The sequence below is a fragment of the Drosophila sulfurigaster genome, chromosome 2L, assembly GCF_023558435.1.
Source record: "Drosophila sulfurigaster albostrigata strain 15112-1811.04 chromosome 2L, ASM2355843v2, whole genome shotgun sequence".
In the NCBI taxonomy this organism is placed as follows: Eukaryota; Metazoa; Arthropoda; class Insecta; order Diptera; family Drosophilidae; genus Drosophila; species Drosophila sulfurigaster.
In genome coordinates this window covers 7,768,113-7,787,306 of record NC_084881.1, presented here as the reverse complement: position 1 = coordinate 7,787,306, position 19,194 = coordinate 7,768,113, and the positions used below count along the sequence as shown (strand labels likewise).

At 38.0% G+C, this 19,194-nt stretch overlaps 3 protein-coding genes across 3 annotated transcripts in view; 2 read left to right on the top strand and 1 right to left on the bottom strand.

Annotated features, from left to right (window-relative positions):
- Positions 1–19,194, bottom strand: part of LOC133842248 (potassium voltage-gated channel protein Shaw) — a 50,044-nt gene that overhangs the window by 4,413 nt on the left and 26,437 nt on the right. Inside the window, 9 exon segments of the mRNA XM_062275286.1 lie at positions 13–117; positions 5,598–5,680; positions 5,682–5,803; positions 5,889–6,098; positions 7,079–7,375; positions 7,436–7,960; positions 8,026–8,205; positions 8,289–8,421; positions 12,067–12,216. Coding sequence (XP_062131270.1) covers positions 13–117; positions 5,598–5,680; positions 5,682–5,803; positions 5,889–6,098; positions 7,079–7,375; positions 7,436–7,960; positions 8,026–8,205; positions 8,289–8,421; positions 12,067–12,216 — 1,805 coding nt within the window.
- The window catches only part of LOC133842257 (fibrinogen-like protein 1), a 56,262-nt gene that overhangs the window by 32,563 nt on the left and 4,505 nt on the right, over positions 1–19,194 (top strand). The gene's annotated exons all lie outside the window — the stretch shown is intronic.
- LOC133841317 (aldehyde dehydrogenase, mitochondrial) lies at positions 14,889–18,714 on the top strand. The gene is made up of 4 exons (XM_062273710.1): positions 14,889–15,089; positions 16,817–16,965; positions 17,178–17,274; positions 17,331–18,714. Exons 1-4 carry the CDS (start codon positions 14,970–14,972, stop codon positions 18,522–18,524), a joined length of 1,560 nt encoding a protein of 519 aa, XP_062129694.1. The 5' UTR covers positions 14,889–14,969; the 3' UTR covers positions 18,525–18,714.

Sequence of the window (19,194 nt, the reverse complement as noted above, 5' to 3'; positions counted from 1 at the left end):
CTATCAACTCACCCAGAGGCGCCACAAGTTTCGGCTGAAGAGGCAGCATAAAATCGTGTCCAGTGGTTGCCGCCCTCGGCTGCAGGCTCTGCACCGCTGGCACACTCAAGTAGTCCGCTAAAAGGGCAAACCAGAAAACCAGGATAATGTTTAAGTTGCGCGTCAAAAGTAAACAATGTAACGCGACGAAAGTTAAAGCGAAAGGCAAAAACTTTGCCGAAAGGAATTGCAAACAATCACAAATCCTTCGTGGTCGTGCAAAACTTTAAAAAAGCACGCAGCGAATTTTCTTCTTCCATTTTTTTTTTTGCTTTATACGCTTCTCGTATAATATTTTAATAAAAGTTTCACTCAAACAAAAAAAAATTAAAAAATAACTGCTAAAAGTTATAAAAATCATTTTTACCAGTTTTTTCACCGAATGCTTAATATTGTGTTCATCAGAAAAGAAAAGTTTTTACTCGAAAGTGAAAATGTGCATAATATTTTTGGACAAGTGTGCAATCAAAACCAACATTTTTTTCAATAGGTTTCAAGGGTCATATAAAAAATGAATCGCACAACATTTAATGACACTCAAACAGCGTGCAGCAAAAATTCAAAATTGTTCTACAACTAGCAATTTGTTTGCCGTTAGTTAAAATAATAAAAATTAATAATTGTCAGGAATTTAAGGACATAATTGGGATATATAAAGAATATATATAAAAATTGTTCTATAAATTTATGAATTACCAAACCTTTAACTACAAAAAATATTGTGTTTAAAATAATTACATTTACTTTATTATGCAAGTCATACAGAATTCTTAATGGCAACTATAACTACGATTACGAATTTTTCTTTTCTCTTTTCTCGCAGGCTCTTGACTTCCGGAAGCCATTAAAAATTCAGCCACTGCGAAACTTGGGCTCTGCAACATTTCCTTAAAATGAGCAAAATCGCTGGGCGAAAGTGTGAAAATATTTCAATTTGCTGGTTTTCATGGGAACGCAACAATTTCAAATATAACGAGTTACGAACTCGATAGCCGGCTATGTTTCACTCTAGTTTGGGTTTGATTGTCTTGCCTTAAATTTATTTTTTCTTTAAACGCAATTTTATTGTCTTTGCCAAATAGACTTATTACTCTCTAAAACTTTACGACTTGGTGTACTTTTGTGCTTTTGCTGTTCTATAGCTTTATTATACCACTTTGATGGAAGCCGTGTAATCACTTGCTATTCCTAAGATGAACAAATAACAGACGTATAAATACTCTTACTCAAAATACTTTCATAGTAGCTAAGCGAAATAAATTTAATGCAACTTGGGGTATAAATAGACTTTAACTTTCAAATATCTGTATAAACGCACAGATTGCTAGGCCAAACAGTGCGACTATTTGGTAAGGGTATAGAAATTAATTTGCGCTGCAGCTGGCAGGCAGCACGCACCGCAGCAAGTGGGGCAGGCAACAGACCCACTCAAATGGGTGTAGAAATAAATGGAGGCGCCACAGCGAGAGTAACTGTGGATGCGTTCTCTGGCCCCAGTAAAAATGCTTTTAGGTGTCTTTAATGTGCTTTGCTAACAGTTGCGCTTCCCGTTGCTCTTGCTCTTGCTCTTGCTGTTACTGTTCACTGTTTACTGTATGCCTGGCCAAACGCAGTTTTCATTTTAAATTGCTAGACATCAGTTTGAATGAAAGTGTGCACCACTGTGCCACATTTTGTGGAGCACTGCGCATTTTAATGACCACTAGAAGTCGCTAGTAAAGCTTGCCACAGTTTCACGCCTACTAAAGTGTTGCCTGCTAATGATTTACTTGCTATTTTTATGCTCTTTGATGTCGCAGACCTGACCCCAAAAAATGGGCTAAAAGCAAAAAGTGAAATTTGAAACTTGAGCTAAAATAAAACTTGTAAGCCACAGCTCGCGGCCCCATTGCAAAAAAAAAACAACTGGAGTGCCCTTCACCTATTAGACGAATTGAGCTTTTAATAGCAGCATTAATTGTCTCGACCGATTGTGATCATACTAAAATGTCTAATTATAAATCATTCCACCAATCAAAGCCAAAGTTGAGCTTCATTGTAGACCGATCGATATCTCTATCAGAAGTATCTCTATTCATAAGCTAGGTCAATTTATAGTTTCTTAGTTCTACGCTTTTCTCTTTGGAAACATGAAAATGTCTATTAGGTTAATCAAAATCGAAATGAATGTAAAAAGAGGCTAACTTTAAACAGTTGTATTGAGCAATCTTCATCCATCCATCTATTCTGGAAATTAAAAAAATAATTTCTATGACATAAAATATTCCTGTCGATAATTTCAAATATGTAATTACTACGCTCCTTACTTTTGAAATGAAATGAGTTTTTATTTTTCAGTTCCTTGTCTTATCGGTACTAAATTCCACTTGAAATTTGTTAACCCCAATGAAATTTCACACTCGTAAAGTAAATCAGTCGTGGCGGCAAATGGTAAAAGCTGAAAGAACTTTAAGAACTTGGCAGGCTTTAACTGTTGACTCATTGACTGCAGTCTTTCAACTGGTTTTAATTAAAATGCACATCGAGCTAGCTAGCGAGCAAGCGAAGCAAGTGAGCGAATTGAAGAGCTTAAAATTTTGGACATGTTTCACAGCATCCACATCGAGTGGAGCAACAAATTTTGCTCCTTTACTTCTGGACACAATTTTTCCACAGCTTTGCCGGACGACGAAATGGAAAAAGTTTTTCAATTTGTTTGACGGTAAATGAACTTTTCTACTACGTAAAGCCTTTGGCGATGTTGAAAAATTGTGTGTGTGTTTGTGTAAGTGAAGGTTTCGGCAAGATGAAGCTGAAGCTGGCCATTTGAAAATATGGCATAAAAAGGCATTTGACTATCATAATAAAATTGTAATTAAAATTAAATGTAACATAAGTCGGGGCAGGACTCAGGACATCAAAGAGACATGTGAATGGAATACGGGAAATGCTTTTTTAAAATGCAAAAAACGAACATAAAAACTTTGGACATTTTATTGACTCAATACTCAAGTGACAAAATTATAGCACTCAAATTTATAGCATGCGATAAATTTTAACAAGCCCCCAAGTATCATCTTCACCGCCCCGCCCCGCCCCGCCCCGCAGTGGGTCGAACACTAATTGTGGGCCCATAAAAGTTATTAAAATGAAATTTGGACTCAGCTTCTAAAATTTATCAAAAATATCATGCTTCGTGCTGGGAAGGTATTGCATGCGATATTCCTTGATGAAAGGGGTGAAAAAGAATATACGGAGACAGAGAGATAGAGAGAGAGCGAGCGAGCGATATAGACAGAGCAAAAAACAGACAGAGAGAGAGATAGAGAGAGAGGAATAACGCTGGACAAGACATCGACAAGACAACACTTACAACTGATGAATGTGGGCCCCGAAGCGCCGGCGGACACCAGCATCGGCGGCGGCAGCGACAGCGACAGCGACAGTGGCGGCGGCGGCGGCGTCGTGGCCGTGGAGCCATCGGCCGAGGCGATTGCGTTGGCATTGGCATTGGCATTGGCGTTGGCGTTGGCTAAGGAGCCGGCGGGTAGCGTCGCCGTCGTCGTCGTATGTGCCAAATTGTGGCCATGACTCGTTTGTGTCGCTTGGCCGTGGCTCTGACTGTGGGCGTAGGTATAAGCGTGCGTGTGGGTGTGACAGTTGGCCGCGCAGGTCGTTATCGGCGGCCTGTGCAGATGCAGGCCAATGACATTCACGCCGTTCACATTGCCTAACGACACACACACACATAACATATACATTTGTAGTTACAGTTACAGTTACGTTTTACGGTTACGTTTACATGGTTACAGTTTACAGTTACGGTTAGAGTTACAGTTACATGAGAACACTCGCATCACGCACACACACACATACAAACACAGAGCGGTAATAGAAATACGTGGGGAGAGGCACAGTGGGGAGTTACAAACAAACGAACGATAGAAAAACATCACGGTCAAAACAACATTGAAAGGTTTGCAATAGTAGTACACGAGATACGTACATCAATACACACACAACAAATAAACAAATTCACACACGCACACACATTGCCATACACATACATAATTATGGTTGTTTGTGTGTAGGAAGTCGGTATGTACTTAAACCATAACGATAAATACTCGCTTTGCAGTTTGTGTGCCTGTTTCGAGCAAAAAAGCTCAACTCATAAAATTTAAAAAATATATAAAAAATATGTAAGTGTTTATCATAATCAAGTAATTGCAAAACAATCTATAAATTTAAAAAGAATATTTTACAATATAGATAAATAATGACATGAAGGTTAAACTTGGTATATTATTATATTCGTAGTATACCATAGAGTACAAAAAATACCAGATTGTCAAGTCGCTAAGACCCGACTGCAGCAACCGTCATTTGCCACATAAAATTAGTTCCTAAAAATATGTTATTCGTTTCTTCGATTCACAGGTGCAGCAGCGGGTGTGACAAAAATGTAAGGCAAACTTAATCTGCGGGCGACAAGAATAAGTACTGTCAAAATTTTCACTGTATCTATTATATTTTGAGATCTAAGTTTCTCATACGGACAGACAGACAGAAAGGCAGAGCTAAATCGTGTCGACTGTTGACTCTAATTAACAATATATATTGCATATATAGTATGTATACTGAATTAGAAACTCTAAATCACCTTCGTAAATTATAGTTCGATTTATGAAAGCTTGCACATTTTATTGTTTGACTACATTGATATAATCAATTTGATAATGAATCGAACATAAACATTTGAAGTGCAATTTTCTCATAATTTGCAGGAAGCGCTTAAGATTCTTAAGTTGCGAGAGAAATTGAAGAAGTTTCACCAAATTAAGTAATAATTCGTATTCATATAATATACATATATGTAGAATTTATGTGGGTGGCAACTCAACAATTGTCGCTAGCAAAACAAAGTCTGCAATTGGACTGGCTGTGGGCCAACTAAGTACTTAGTGTGAATAACTTGAGAAATATAGTAAACAGACGCTGCCAGCTTCAATGTTTAGTTGAATGCGTTTGAATAATGATCCTTGAGAAATTTCCATATTTAGCAAAATAACCCCCCAAGGGGCTGCGAACATAGTCAGATACCGAGAGCAGCTGGAGTCCTGAGCTGGAGGCATGGAAGGGTGCATTAATAATAAAATAATTAAACAATAAATTGAATGAAATTAGTTTTGGCCTCCGAGGAGTAAAACATACGCCAACAAAACAGCTCAGCATGCAGTAATGTGTGTGTGATAATGTTGTTGTAGTAGTATGTGGTTAGTAGTGTTGTTGACCAAGTTGAGAGTTGTCTGTCTGTGGTGTGTTTTTGTCGTGGTGTCATGTGGGCTCTGAATGCTTTAAACAGCTGCACACAAAAAGCAACAACGGATAAAAGAAGAACGAACAACAAATTATAATCATATTGTTTTTTGATTTCTTTTTTGTTTTAGCAATAACTACAGCAACGTGTTTGTAGCACAGGGTTTTTTGTGTGAGGCACATACACATAGACATAGAAATTGACTGCAGGAAGTGGATTGTGAATCGTGAACTGGAGACTTTGGCTCGACTTTACTCACCAATTTTAGCACCACCAAACGCATCCTTGAACATCGGCGTGGGCGCCTGTACGCACGTATGGGCACCGACCACGCCCCCCCACTGTCGGCGGTGTTTGTTTGATAGCATTCGCTCTGCCGCGATGCGGCGCCGGCGGCTCCCGCTTGCGACGCGGCTGCTCCACAGGCAAGACGCGACGTCGTTTCTTTGGCAGCTTGGAGCGTGCCTGCAAAACACAAAGAGATAGAGAGAGAAAGGAGCAGAAATTAAATGGCTCAAAATAAGCGAGTTGCGCGTTTGCTTCTACTCACTTGTGTGTGCGAATAGAACATCGAGAAATTGCTAACGATAACAGGTACGGGTAGTGCAATGGTGAGTACACCAGCCAGAGCGCAGAGTGCGCCCACAAACATGCCCGGATAGGTCTTGGGCGCCACATCGCCATAGCCCACTGTGGTCATGGTAACAATAGCCCACCATAATCCCAATGGTATGCTCTTGAATTGGTTGTCTGGATTGTCCTGCAACAGATAATTGAAAGGAAAGAAGAGCAGAAAATTAAATGCAAGATAGGAGACTTGAGAGCGGCAACAGATAATTTAAGGACTGCTATAGACCCTTCACTTTAACTGGATGTATCCCGAGGCATTATATTAATTGCCTGCAAATTATATTTACGGCCAAGACGAGTGCATACTGAAAACATGAATTATCTTACCATTGCGAGTTTTTAACTTCTATTGCTTTTTTTTTGTAAGACAGAAAACTTAACATACATTTATATGTATGTAAATGACTATTAATATTATAAACTTTTGTTAACTTATTATAAGTCTCAGAAATAAAGGTTTTGCTATTTAAAGGCATTTTACTCAACAAGAAAATATACGTTTTCTTTTCACTCTTGAATCTGACAACGCTAATATACGCTTTTTACAAAAGTGAACGGGTCTTAAAGCCCAAACAATTCCCTAGAGACTAGACGAGTGTGCTTAAGCACAACCAACAACAACAACTCATTGAAGATACTTCAATAGGAATCTAAGTACTGTATTATATTATTGCGTCCACGTTTTAAACGAACAACAATTTCTTATTTAGTAAAGTACATGAATTCAATAAGTGAACCTTTATTGCTCTTTTTGTGCACTTGTTCACTTTTGATCTATTTTAGTTCTGGTTAATTTGTTCTATTGATGATTAGTCGTTCATTTGCATTCTTTTGAACTGATTTGACAAATGCAATTTCAGAGTTTTAATGGAACAACAAATTTTAAGTAAGAATACAAACATTTATGGATTTGAATAATAAAATTGTACTTAAAATAAAGTAATCTTGAAATTATCGAACGAAAACTTAAAAAAATCGAGCGATTAACAATGAACAACGTTGGCAATAAAATCGAACGATTTAGTTCACTGATCAAAAATTAATTACGAAACTTATTCCACAAATTGAACTCTGTTTTCACAACACTTTTACATTTTGTTTGCTTCATACCTGCAACTTTTCGGCATAGTAGGCCAGGCTGGCAAAGAAAACGATGCCGAGCACAAGGAAGAACACAAGCAGCGTCAATTCTTTGGCCGAGGCCTTGAACGTGTGGATCAGAATGCGCAGTCCTGGCGAGTGTCTGGTTAGCTTAAAGAGACGCATGATCCGCACTATCGAGAACGCTTCCAAGAGTCCTGTGTACTCGCCCATGCGCTGCATGACATCCGTATAGAAACTGAGCGTGGCCGTAAAGTCAATGATGTTAACAGGAGACTTGATAAATTGCCAAAGATTGGGTGAGACCTGTCAACAAGAATATTAATCAGCATCGAATTGAATTTGTCATACCAAAGTGAAACACACAATTAGTCTAATGATGACCTCGATGAAGAACCACACATTGCAAACCAGCTCCACATAGAAGAACGCCTTATGCGGTTGGCCATAGGTTTCGACCCAACCGTGTTGCCTGCGCCCGTTGTGGCCCAAAAGCTTCTGCTCAATAAAGTCATTGAGGCTGCTCGCATTGAGACTTCGTTTCAGCCGTTGGCGCTGCTGATTGCCCTTGATTGTGGCTATTGAGGTGGCCTGGGCGGCACTCAAATTGCCGCTGCTGTAGCTCGTGTAGTTCGTGACACGAAACGTGGGTCCAATGCTTCCGCTTGGCGGTGTTATGCTGTGCTGATGATACTGCGTCTGTGGTGGCTGATGATGGGCTGGTGGCTGACTGATTGGCGGCGTCAACGGATCATGAGCAGACGTGGTTGATCCGGCGTCTGAGCTGCCGCCGTAGCTGGTGGGAAGATCCACGCGAAAACCGGGATGGGTTTTCAGGCAGAACGATATCACAGAAACAAATATAAAGAATACCGACATGCCAGCAACAAACTGCAAATCGAGAATGCTCAATGAATTTCAAAAGATCTTGGTTCGATTAATTCTAAGAAGTGTACCTTGGCACCCGTTGAACTCGACGGCTCATCGAACATGGCCCAAATCTTGGGCTTTAAGCGTTGCCAGCAATTAAGCTCGCCATTGCTTAATGCCTCCTCGAAGCCAAACAGTCGAGCTATTTGCTCCTCCGTGGGCTTCTCATTTTCAATATCTAGTTTATCTAATATGGCTAAAGTGTTCTGTTAACGCATTGCCAACAAAATTGCAATATTAATAAAGGTATTTTGCACAAATTTAAAGGATTCTTTGAAACTCTACTCACTTGCGTATCACGATGTATACTGTAAGTTGACCAGCAGCATGGTTCTACCTGATTGGAATCGAGACCCCAGAACTCCAGTTCCTCCTCGAACAGTGGACCACAGACGTCCGTTGGATAATGCAGCTTACCAGTTCTGTAAAAATTAATAGTTTTCAATAACATTATTTACAATGGCATCATACAACATATAAAAGTTGACATTAGTTAACTAAGATAATTAGTAATAAAAATAGACTAATATTAGTGACTATTCAGTCACTTATTCACTTCATTCATTCACTTACATATACTTGAAAAACTTAGCAACTCAGGTTTATTTTCGATAAATAAACTTTAATATACAGTAACTTTCATTTCATTCTATTTAGATCTTTAATCAAATATTGCAAATAAAGTTAATACTATCTTGAAAATACGAGTTCCAGTTATTTTTTATAATGAACTTAAAATACTAAGACAAACTGTTACCAGACTAACCTTACTGTTACCTTACCGTTATTTAAAATATAGTTTTTTTCTGTAAAACAAGTATTCTTTCTTCTTTTAGTTTTTATATTATTCATAATTATAAGAATGCTAATATTTGACAAAACTAAATTAAATTTATTTTATATCTCACAATAATATACTTTTTTTTAACGATTTTCAATTAACTTACGTCAATCTGTCTGCCATTTGTTTTCACAAAAAACCGAATTTGCGAAATAACTGCAAATTGGTAGATTTGAAGCAAAAAACCAATCATGTTCAACGACGAGGAGATCAAGCGATTCACAATAGCATATCACTTGCATATGCATGACTGACAGATTCATACTCATAGCTGAAGACACCGGTCCCCGAGGAGGACAAACCCATTGTTTCTTTATGACCCCCAACATGGGTAAAAATTTGTTCGTGTTTTTCGTGTGCAAATTGCTGCAAATGCTTTCTGCAGGTGCGTGAGACAGAGGCAGAAGAAACAGAGAAAGAGAGAGGAAGCAGACCTCACCAAGGACATGTTCCTGTCCGCAGTTGTTGGCCAAGTTGTAATACCATATCAGCTACTGGACAGTCGTCTGCAGTGCAACAACATACTATATATGTATGTACGAGTAGTACAAGTATTCGTGTGAGTATTCGCAATGAAAGTAATCGTTTCATTGGCTGCTATTCGGGGGCTTGTTTTATTTTCGGCTCTTCTGCTGGATGCGGCCATATGCGGCACTTTTTCCATGTGCCACGTGTGCATTCTGACAGTCCAGTTTTTCTGCATATTTTATGCAATTATTCCTTTTTTTATTCTTAGCTGCTTTCGGCTTGCTTCGAATCGTTTTTCATATCCCGCATAGCACTCGGTGAATGTTGAATTGTGAATTGTGAATGCTGAAAGGAACACCAAATAAAAAAAAAGAACAAGAAAACCTCGAACTCGAGCTACTATCCACACCGAGCCTCAAGGACATTAAAAATGCGGCGGGCGGACAAGTGAATTGCGGATTTTATTATGCGCATCGTATCATCCTTCAAATACGCCCATCGCTTCTAGGTGGGAAGATGAAAGGTAAAACGATTTCAAATGTCCGACTGCAGTGGCCTGACATAAAGGGTTATTTTTTATGCCTCTGCCATGTCGTGTTATAATTTACGCATTGCGTAGAGATGTGAAAAACTTGACTTTTGTTTTACAGCATGACTGCATCGTATAGCAAACAATTTAAAGCATCGGTGGCACATAAATATTGCCAAATAAACAAAAAACCCTTGACAACAAGAAAATTTTGTGTGAAATTCGCAACTTTTTTGGAGGTTTCCTGTGTTTCGATGTATTGGAAAATGGTAGATATGTATTCGTACTCTTGTCAAATAAAACATTTTTTTATACCCGTAAAAGGCAGAAAGAGTCATCTTCAATACTATAAAATATATATATTCTTGATCAGCCAAAATATATAGCTATGATATAGCTATGTCTGCATGAACTATAAGAGATAGATAACTATAACTGTTTTGATAGCATTGCTATGTTGCTATGTTCGCACGCAGATAAACTTTACTTTAATTTTTTTTTGCCACGCCCACTTCCGCCCCGCCCCCTTGAAAAAATCTAATAATAAACGTAATTTCGATTTTAATTTGAAGTCGCGATTTTTGCTACATAGAATAATGATTAATGATTATTGATTAATGATTAGTACATATTTACGATTCCAATTTTAATGCGATCAGATAAAAAATATAGAAGTTAGATTTTTTGGCTGACAATATGGAATATTTTGTTCTCTATGATATATTTTTGTAGTACCAAAGTGATATACAAAATATAATCCTCGGTATGCTTTAGTATTTTTGCAGTATATTAATTTGGTATGTTTTAAAAATAATACCAAACCATTTAGCCGACCACACTCGACTGCAGCTTTCTTACTTGTTTGTTCTTGCATTTAGGTATACTACAACATAGCAAACAACAAGTTTCAAGTGCAAGCTTCACCTTTGTTTTTCTCTTTCTCCATGAAATACATTGACCAATTTCCGTTTTCCTTCCCCAGTTAATTTTTCTTGTTACAACGTTATTTTTCCGATTTTTCTACCAAGTTCTCACAGAGCGTTGCACAAATTCACAAATTGCTTTATAAATTGTCGGTAGCCCGTGGCGTATACGTAATTTGATTGTGCGCAGCGTCACCAACATAAATCGTTTGTAGCAAAATTGTCTGCTGGCTTTATTTTTGCATTGAAGCACCTTCGATATGCAGCTCCCCTGACTATGTTAATTGAATTGAAAGAAATGTTTACCCAAACCCCGAGGCAGGTTGGATGCTACAACTTGAAGTTCTTCCCGCAGCATAACTATATAATTGAGTACTCTAGGTATGGAAATGAGGCTCAATTACCATTAACAACTTCATTTGCACTTGCTGATGAGCAAGAAGGAGGCAAAAGAGGTAACCTGTCATTTAATTTTAAGTAACTTAGGTAACCCACTAACTTTCAATTTATCTTTGCCAGCTAATGAGCGTTGTCTTTGCCTTTTACTTTCTTATTTTCTTTGTCTTTGCTCGCAACTCAAAAAGAGCCAACATTTTTGATAAAGTTTTCCAGCAGCAGCAGCAGCAGCGGCGAAGATTTATGACTTTCGCCAATGTTTTTGTTGAGGTAAATAATTAAAATTTAAGCTTGTTTGCTTTTGTAATGTTAATAATGCTCGAACATCAAGACGCCACCTAACGAAGATTAAATACCCTTTGCAGAATGAGTTAATTAAGGTGTAGTGTGAGCTTTATTCAAACCTCAGTTCGGGATACTTTTCACTCAAAAATAACGGAGACATTTTGCTTTTTTCTAGCGCAAGTAAAAGTATTATAGTTATTGTATATTATAATCGTTGATATAAATTTGTTATATGTATAAGTGAATAGTAAAACAATCGGTTACAATCCGTACAAAACTTAAGCTTTACTATCTCTTATATCCTTACTTGCAAAATGATGCGAACTTTTCTTAAACAAACAATAAAAGTGTTATTTTTGTGAATGTATGTTATACTTTTTATTGATAATTTTAAATGAAACACACAATTTGTTTTCATTTAACATATCGTATTGTACAAATTGTTTACCGAGTAGACATATTTATATACTCTTACTTTCCGTCGATGAAAACGAATAGCCTCAAATCTTAATTTTAATACAAATTTATGAACTTATATATTTGCGCTCACTAATTAAAATAAGTTCTTGCAATTGTGGAGCAATAAATAATGTTTATAAATACACAGTGGAACAATTTAGCTCACCTGTAGTAATTAAGTATTTGGGTAAAAACGCCGGGATGACGATCAAAGAAATATTCATTGAGCACTGGATCATAGTTGGCCAGAGCTTCGGTCAGACGCGAGAGACGAGTAGCCGGAATTTTCTTGAGCGTTGCCTTGTAAGTTTCATATCTGCAATGATGGAAAAGATGAATGGAGATGAAAGAGCTGGGCAATAAATTTAAGTGGATTTGCATACAAATTAGCTGCACTACGTATACGCCCTGTTAGCCCCATTCGAACAGCCATTTATGCCATAATAACTTTACAAATTACCATCGCCATAATTCTTTTATCCTTGTGTGTTGTTTGCTTGACCCTTTCGCAGTTTGCCATTAAATCGGAACACAAAAAAAGAGCGAAAGAAGAAAACTTATAGCTAACACGGTGGGTCAGGTTGGGTTCTTGGCTTGCTTCCTGAAACTGAGTGATAAAAACAAAAAAGAATGCGAAGACCCCCCAAAGGGCGGTACCAAGGACAGGGATACAAAGTGTAAGTAAATCCAGCCATAAGCCATTTGCATACATTTCCAATTTTCTGCTGACCTTTTTTGCCAGCTTCTTTTGCTGTGCATTGAAATTTCTGCCATATTTATTTTATACATAGAACTCTTTAAAGCACATATGCACACATATACATATACCATAATATGTTGTGTAGAAAATCATTTTGTTACACAAGTTCTTTTTTTTAGGATTTCATTAAATAACATGTTCAAATATCCTTATAATTATTGCCATAATTTCATTTATCGATTTTTGCCAAAAATGCAGCCAAGCATGTCGAAATTTGTGCTTGGCAATATAAGCATGAAATTGCATAAGTATTCTGCCAGTTTTACAAGAGAATGCAAGACAAAAAAAGTAATTTAAAGTCGTGTTTTAGTAGAACAAAGCTTTAGTAACTCTAAATAATGAGAAAATTAGTAATCAACGAACTAAGTACATCTAGAAATACGCTCTATTTAATTGAATTTCCTGATTCCACACGAAGTAATTACATTCAATTTTTGCCAATTTCCAACAATTTGTTTTAAATGAAATTACACATTTATTGCAGCATTCAAGCAGAGCTCTTAAAATACCCCAATCCGGGTGCGTTGACATTTGAGAGTCTCCTGCGTTTCCCACATGCGATTCATTCTTAATGCCCAACTGTTTGTGTTGGATAAATTAAATATTTCATACGGACGTTGAGCAGTCAACAACAAAAATAACACGAACAACGACAACGACAACAACAACAACACTTTGACCAACAGGACCACACACAGAACAATCGCCAATAAAGTTTATTGGCCCTGTTTGATTATGGTAATTGACCATGTCAGGCTACAGTCGAGCATCGACAAGTGGATAGGACAGCCAGATCATTGTTAGGTTGTCAAGCTCCCTTATTCATTCGGGATTAGTTTTGTAATTTAGTTTGTGATTTTTTTTTATCGTCTGCTTTGGTTCACAGTGCGTATGCGTCATGCTCTCGCCTGCCCACGCTGATTGCGTGAGAAGCCGCCAATAAACAATTATCGTTCATCATTTACTAATAATTGGAACATCAAATGTTATAATTGGCACTTGAACACACAAATCGTATTAGTTAGAAGACTTTAATGGGAAATAATCATGACTTAAAATCTGTTTCAACTAATCAAAATAAAATGCTAGTTGTATTAAATAATAAATCTAGATTATGCATCCAATTTCCACTTATTTTGATTCTGTATTTCTAAAAACCTTTAACGAAAATGAATATAACAAAAGAACTAATTGTGCTTATCCCACATTAGTCATCCCTTTTAAGTGACTTTTGCTTAACAGCGTTCTTTTATTTTATAACAAGCTACAACTCGAAATGAAAACAATGACAATGTCCACTAACGAGACAGTGAAGGATACTAATCACTAGTGCGAAAATAAGCTTTGTTCCAACAGACAAAGCTATTGGCATGATTTTCACTAGGAATTGCTTCGAACCAACATTAAATGAAATTAATTGGCCATGAAAAAAAAAGAAATCCTAGTTTATTTAATCGATAAAATTAGTAAGCAAAAGCATGTTAATACCAGGATTTTATTTTTATTCTTATTTTACTAGAACTACAATAATTTTTGTTATTATGCAGCTATTAAAAACAGTCAACAAATACTTTTATAAATTTGTGTAAATTTCTTCAATGAATGAGTTTAAAATTTTTTTTTACTTTATTAACTTCAGTAAGCGATTTTTTTTACCCAAATCAAAAACACCAAATTTTAAATCTAAGCTTCAACATTCATTGTGGAAAATAAGTTCAGTATGTACTTAATTAGTTGCAATTAATGCAATAAAGTTTTCTTATATGTTTTCATAAAAGCCTTATAATGTGTTCAGGCAAATCTATACTATGTGTACCATATGTATGTACATAGATAGATAGATTGATAGATTGAACGCAGCGTTAAAAGTTTCTCGACTACAATTTTTTGTTAACACGCAACGAAAATAAATGAGTTATTTTTGCGCAGAGGTGCTTGCTCAAATGTGTTCAGTATCGCAAATAAACTCAATTGAGACGCACTCCTCAATGACTTGCGCTCAAAATGAGCGAAAGGCACTTAAAGAGGCAGTCAGCGATCAGTAGCAGTTTCCGATATTGTACATGATGTTGTTGTTGTGTGGCTTTCAACTCTCTCAAATATGCAAAAGCACTCAAAAAGCTTAAGAGAGCACAAACTATATGAGGGCGCCATCTTTCCTCTCCAAACTTTTATAGCGAACTATTGACTAAAAGCTTTCACGCTAAGAGCTCGAATGCTATTTGGCAGTTCTTAATCGAACGCTGCGCAGTTAGGAGGCAGTTTAACATTTTTAAAAAGTTGTGTTAAGATTAAAAGTAATAAAAAAAATGTTGCGCATATTGAAGACAAGCGCTTTACTGCGCACACAGCATAAAAATTTGACAGCTGCCGTATCGTACTCCTCGTTGCCAGAGCCTCAGACTTCTCCAGATGTGCTTTACACCGGCGTAAGTACATTTATTTATATCTATGTACATATATAAATATCAGAATTATACTAATTCAGCAAACCTTTTATCAACCACCGAACATGCATAGTATAAATTTATATTTATTCCAGTATGATATGGTCAGAGTAAAGAGTGGTTCCTTTCTGTGTGTGTGTGTGTGTCTCTTGACCTTGAGGTAACGCAGCTGTTTTGCTGTCTCCCTTTGGTGCACTATTCTTCTGCCGGCGCGCCAACAAAGCAAACGCAAAAAGCCTGTTCAATGTGCAAATCACGATAGCAAAAGAAAAGCCAAATCTTCCGCTACAATATTAATACGATTCATACTAAATTGAGTTACGTTCTAATCATGTTTGGAATTAATTAGTAATTCCCAAATTAACGTCGTGCATGCGGCTAACTGTGGTGAAACAAGCGGCTGTATACATATGTATGTATGTATGCATGTGCGTTAGTACATATGTATGTACATATGTATGTACATAAGATGTACATTTTTACACACATTAAGTAAGAAACATACATGCATGTTTATTTGCGCATCAACATACAAAAGCACATATGGTAGCAAACAGTAGAATAAGAGGGGAAAAAACCAGAGCAAAACTTGTGCTATTCGTCTGCCGGCTGTTGTTGTTGTCGTTTTCTTACGCTCTCAATTCTCGACGCTGTTGTGGTCGCTGTTATATCACAACGCCCCTCTTATTGAGAGCGCCATCGTGTTCGTTCTCTCGATGTACTCGAAAGTTTTTGTTTGACTCTAAAAAGTTTTGTTGTCTACTGGCAATTTACACAACTTGTTAAGCTTCCGCCTAACGAACTATGGAATGCATGTGGAATACATTGTATATTAATTAACTGAACTCATCATGTTACACTTAAATGTCTCAAAGTTTAAAGAAAAGTTCCTTTGAAAAAAAAGAGCATTTAAAATAGTATATAATACGAGTTTATATATAGTATTCTTTAACAGGTGATGTTTGTGTGCATTGAGTACTGATAAGAAATGTTTAAAATGCATAAGTGTTGTATTTTTACTAAACACCTAGGATTGTCAGAAGTCTACACATATTTAACCAACTTGTGTTCATTTATTTTCATATCTTTAAGAGTACCTAGGCTACCAATCTTTTGATATTCCGGCATCAAATGAGTATAACGCCTTTCTCTTACCAGCTGTGGCTGATAAGAAATTTTCCATTAAATGCGACACACGCATTTTTGGTAGTTTCACAACGAGTTTAATCACTCCGGGCAATCCGAAAGCCTAGACACTAGACACCGGCTAGACAGACCCTCACACGTGTGTGCTCCACATATAAATTTAAACATTCGCGAATCGAATGTCTAGCGGAAATTTTTCTCAATACTTTGCATTTTGACGAGTCATGCTGACTTTGCCTTCAAACAGATTCAACATCTGAGTCTTGATATGCGTGCTTCAATTCATCACCATACCTATTATGGGGTGTGTATGAGATGTTTGTATTTCTTTAGAAATTTATAAACATTGATAAAGCAAATATTATTGGGGGTATACGAATACATTCATACAACCACAGAACGGTTGGTTTAAGCGCTTATCAGCTGTTTTTTGAGGTGAAAAAGAGGGTACGTCATGTCGGACACAATCTCTTGAATATTACATTTTTTCATGACGCTTTTGTTATTGACACTGTTTTTCATATTATTGTTTCTGTTGTTTCTCCCACCCCTTTCTACTGCAGCTCTTTATCAACAATGAGTGGCACAAGAGCAAGTCAGGCAAGAGCTTTGAGACGATTAATCCAACCACCGCAAAGAGTATTGCCGAAGTTCAATCCGCAGGCAAGGAAGATGTTGACTTTGCCGTAAAGGCTGCTCGTCAAGCATTCAAGTGAGTTGAACAACTATCGAATTCCGCAATATTATTTCACGCAATTCAATGAAAAGAACCCGCTTTATTATGCTAAATAAAAATATTATTAGTGGAAGTAAGGAAGCTCTAATTGAATCACTTTGTTATCATTGTTATACTATTGATAGCGTGAAATGTATATATTGAGCATTTATCTGCAATCCAATTTATGTAATTCTTTTTATTAATAGATTGGGATCCCCATGGCGTCGCATGGATGCTTCTGATCGTGGCCGTCTTCTCTATCGCCTGGCTGACCTCATGGAACGTGATCAGGTTTATCTGGCGGTAAGTACTTCAACGGTATTCTTAATTCACCCACTAAAACCAAATTCAATGTTTAGAGCTTGGAGACCCTGGACAACGGTAAACCCTATAGCATGTCCTACAATGTCGATTTGCCCACGGCAATTAAGAATCTTCGCTACTTTGCTGGCTGGGCAGATAAGACACACGGCAAAACGATTCCCATGGATGGTGAATTCTTCAGCTACACACGCCATGAACCCGTCGGTGTTTGTGGTCAGATCATACCCTGGAATTTCCCCATCCTAATGATGGCCTGGAAACTGGGTCCTGCCCTAGCCACGGGCAACACCATTGTGCTGAAGCCCGCCGAACAGACCAGTCTCACCGCCTTGTACATCGCCCAGTTGGTGAAGGAAGCTGGCTTCCCCGAGGGTGTGGTGAATGTGGTGCCCGGCTTCGGTGAAGCTGGCGCTGCCTTGGCCAACCATTCGGATGTCGACAAGGTCGCCTTCACGGGATCCACAGATGTGGGCAAACTGATTCAGTTGGCATCGGGCAACACCAATCTGAAGCGTGTCACTCTCGAGTTGGGCGGCAAGTCGCCGAACATTATATTGGCTGACACCGATCTTGATTATGCCGTAGAGACTGCTCACTTTGGCCTCTTCTTCAACATGGGTCAATGCTGCTGTGCTGGCTCTCGCACCTTTGTGGAGGACAAGATCTACGATGAGTTCGTGGAGCGCAGTGCGGAACGTGCCAAGCAGCGTACCGTTGGCAATCCCTTCGACCTCACCACCGAACAGGGTCCCCAGGTCAACGAAGAACAAATGCAAAAGATTCTCGGTTTGATCAAGACCGGCCAGGACCAGGGTGCCAAGCTTGTCGCTGGCGGCAACCGTCCCGATGGTCTGCCCGGTTACTTTGTGCAGCCCACAGTGTTTGCCGATGTTAATGACAACATGACGATTGCTCGCGAAGAAATTTTCGGTCCCGTTCAGCAGCTGATTCGTTTCAAGCAGCTTGATGAGGTCATCGAGCGTGCCAACAACTCCGACTACGGATTGGCCGCCGGTGTCTTTACCAAGGATCTTGACAAAGCCAACTATCTGGTGAATGGACTGCGCGCTGGAACTGTTTGGGTGAACACCTACAATGCCCTCGCCTCTCAGACTCCCTTCGGTGGCTACAAGATGTCCGGTCATGGACGTGAGAACGGCGAATATGCGCTCTCCAACTACACAGAGGTGAAGAGCGTCATTGTGAAGGTGCCACAGAAGAACTCCTAAGGAGTCGTTGTTGTTCAGTGGAAGTTGCTACCATTTGCATCGTTCAAATTGATATTGAACTTCTAGCTTAGATTACGGGCATATTAGCTCCTCAGTGCCAATTGCCAATTGCTTTTGTATTTCCCATTTGATTTATTATAAGTGAAATCATTAAAATAAACATGATTAGAATTTGTAAACAATACAAAAATATGTGCAATTTCTATTTGATGATATCACAATTTTTGCAATTTCCGTTCTGAAATTGTCTCGTTGTCTCGTTAACTGGTAAACTAGCAATTAATATGTTCACTTTAAGATGGTTGGAAAGACAAAATACCCTGCATATTAATTGAAAATCTTTGCACTAGAATAATCAATATACATTACAGCATGGCATCCGAATTAGTTTCACAGAGTATAACTATAGATTACAACTAGTATTAGCATTTAGTCTCCGTTTTTGCTCTCTGAATGTTCGCTTTTGTTTATGCAATTGTGTCATCCTTTAGGTATCACACACACACACATACACACAGACTGTACATACATATTCATGTGTATGTAATACGAGCATCGAGTTGATGGAAAAACCACAACAAAAGAAAAGCATCGCATTTATCGTGCGTTCGAAAGTTTTTGCATTATATTGGACATCAGCTGAGCGTGTCAAGTGCTTTGCGGTCTGCAG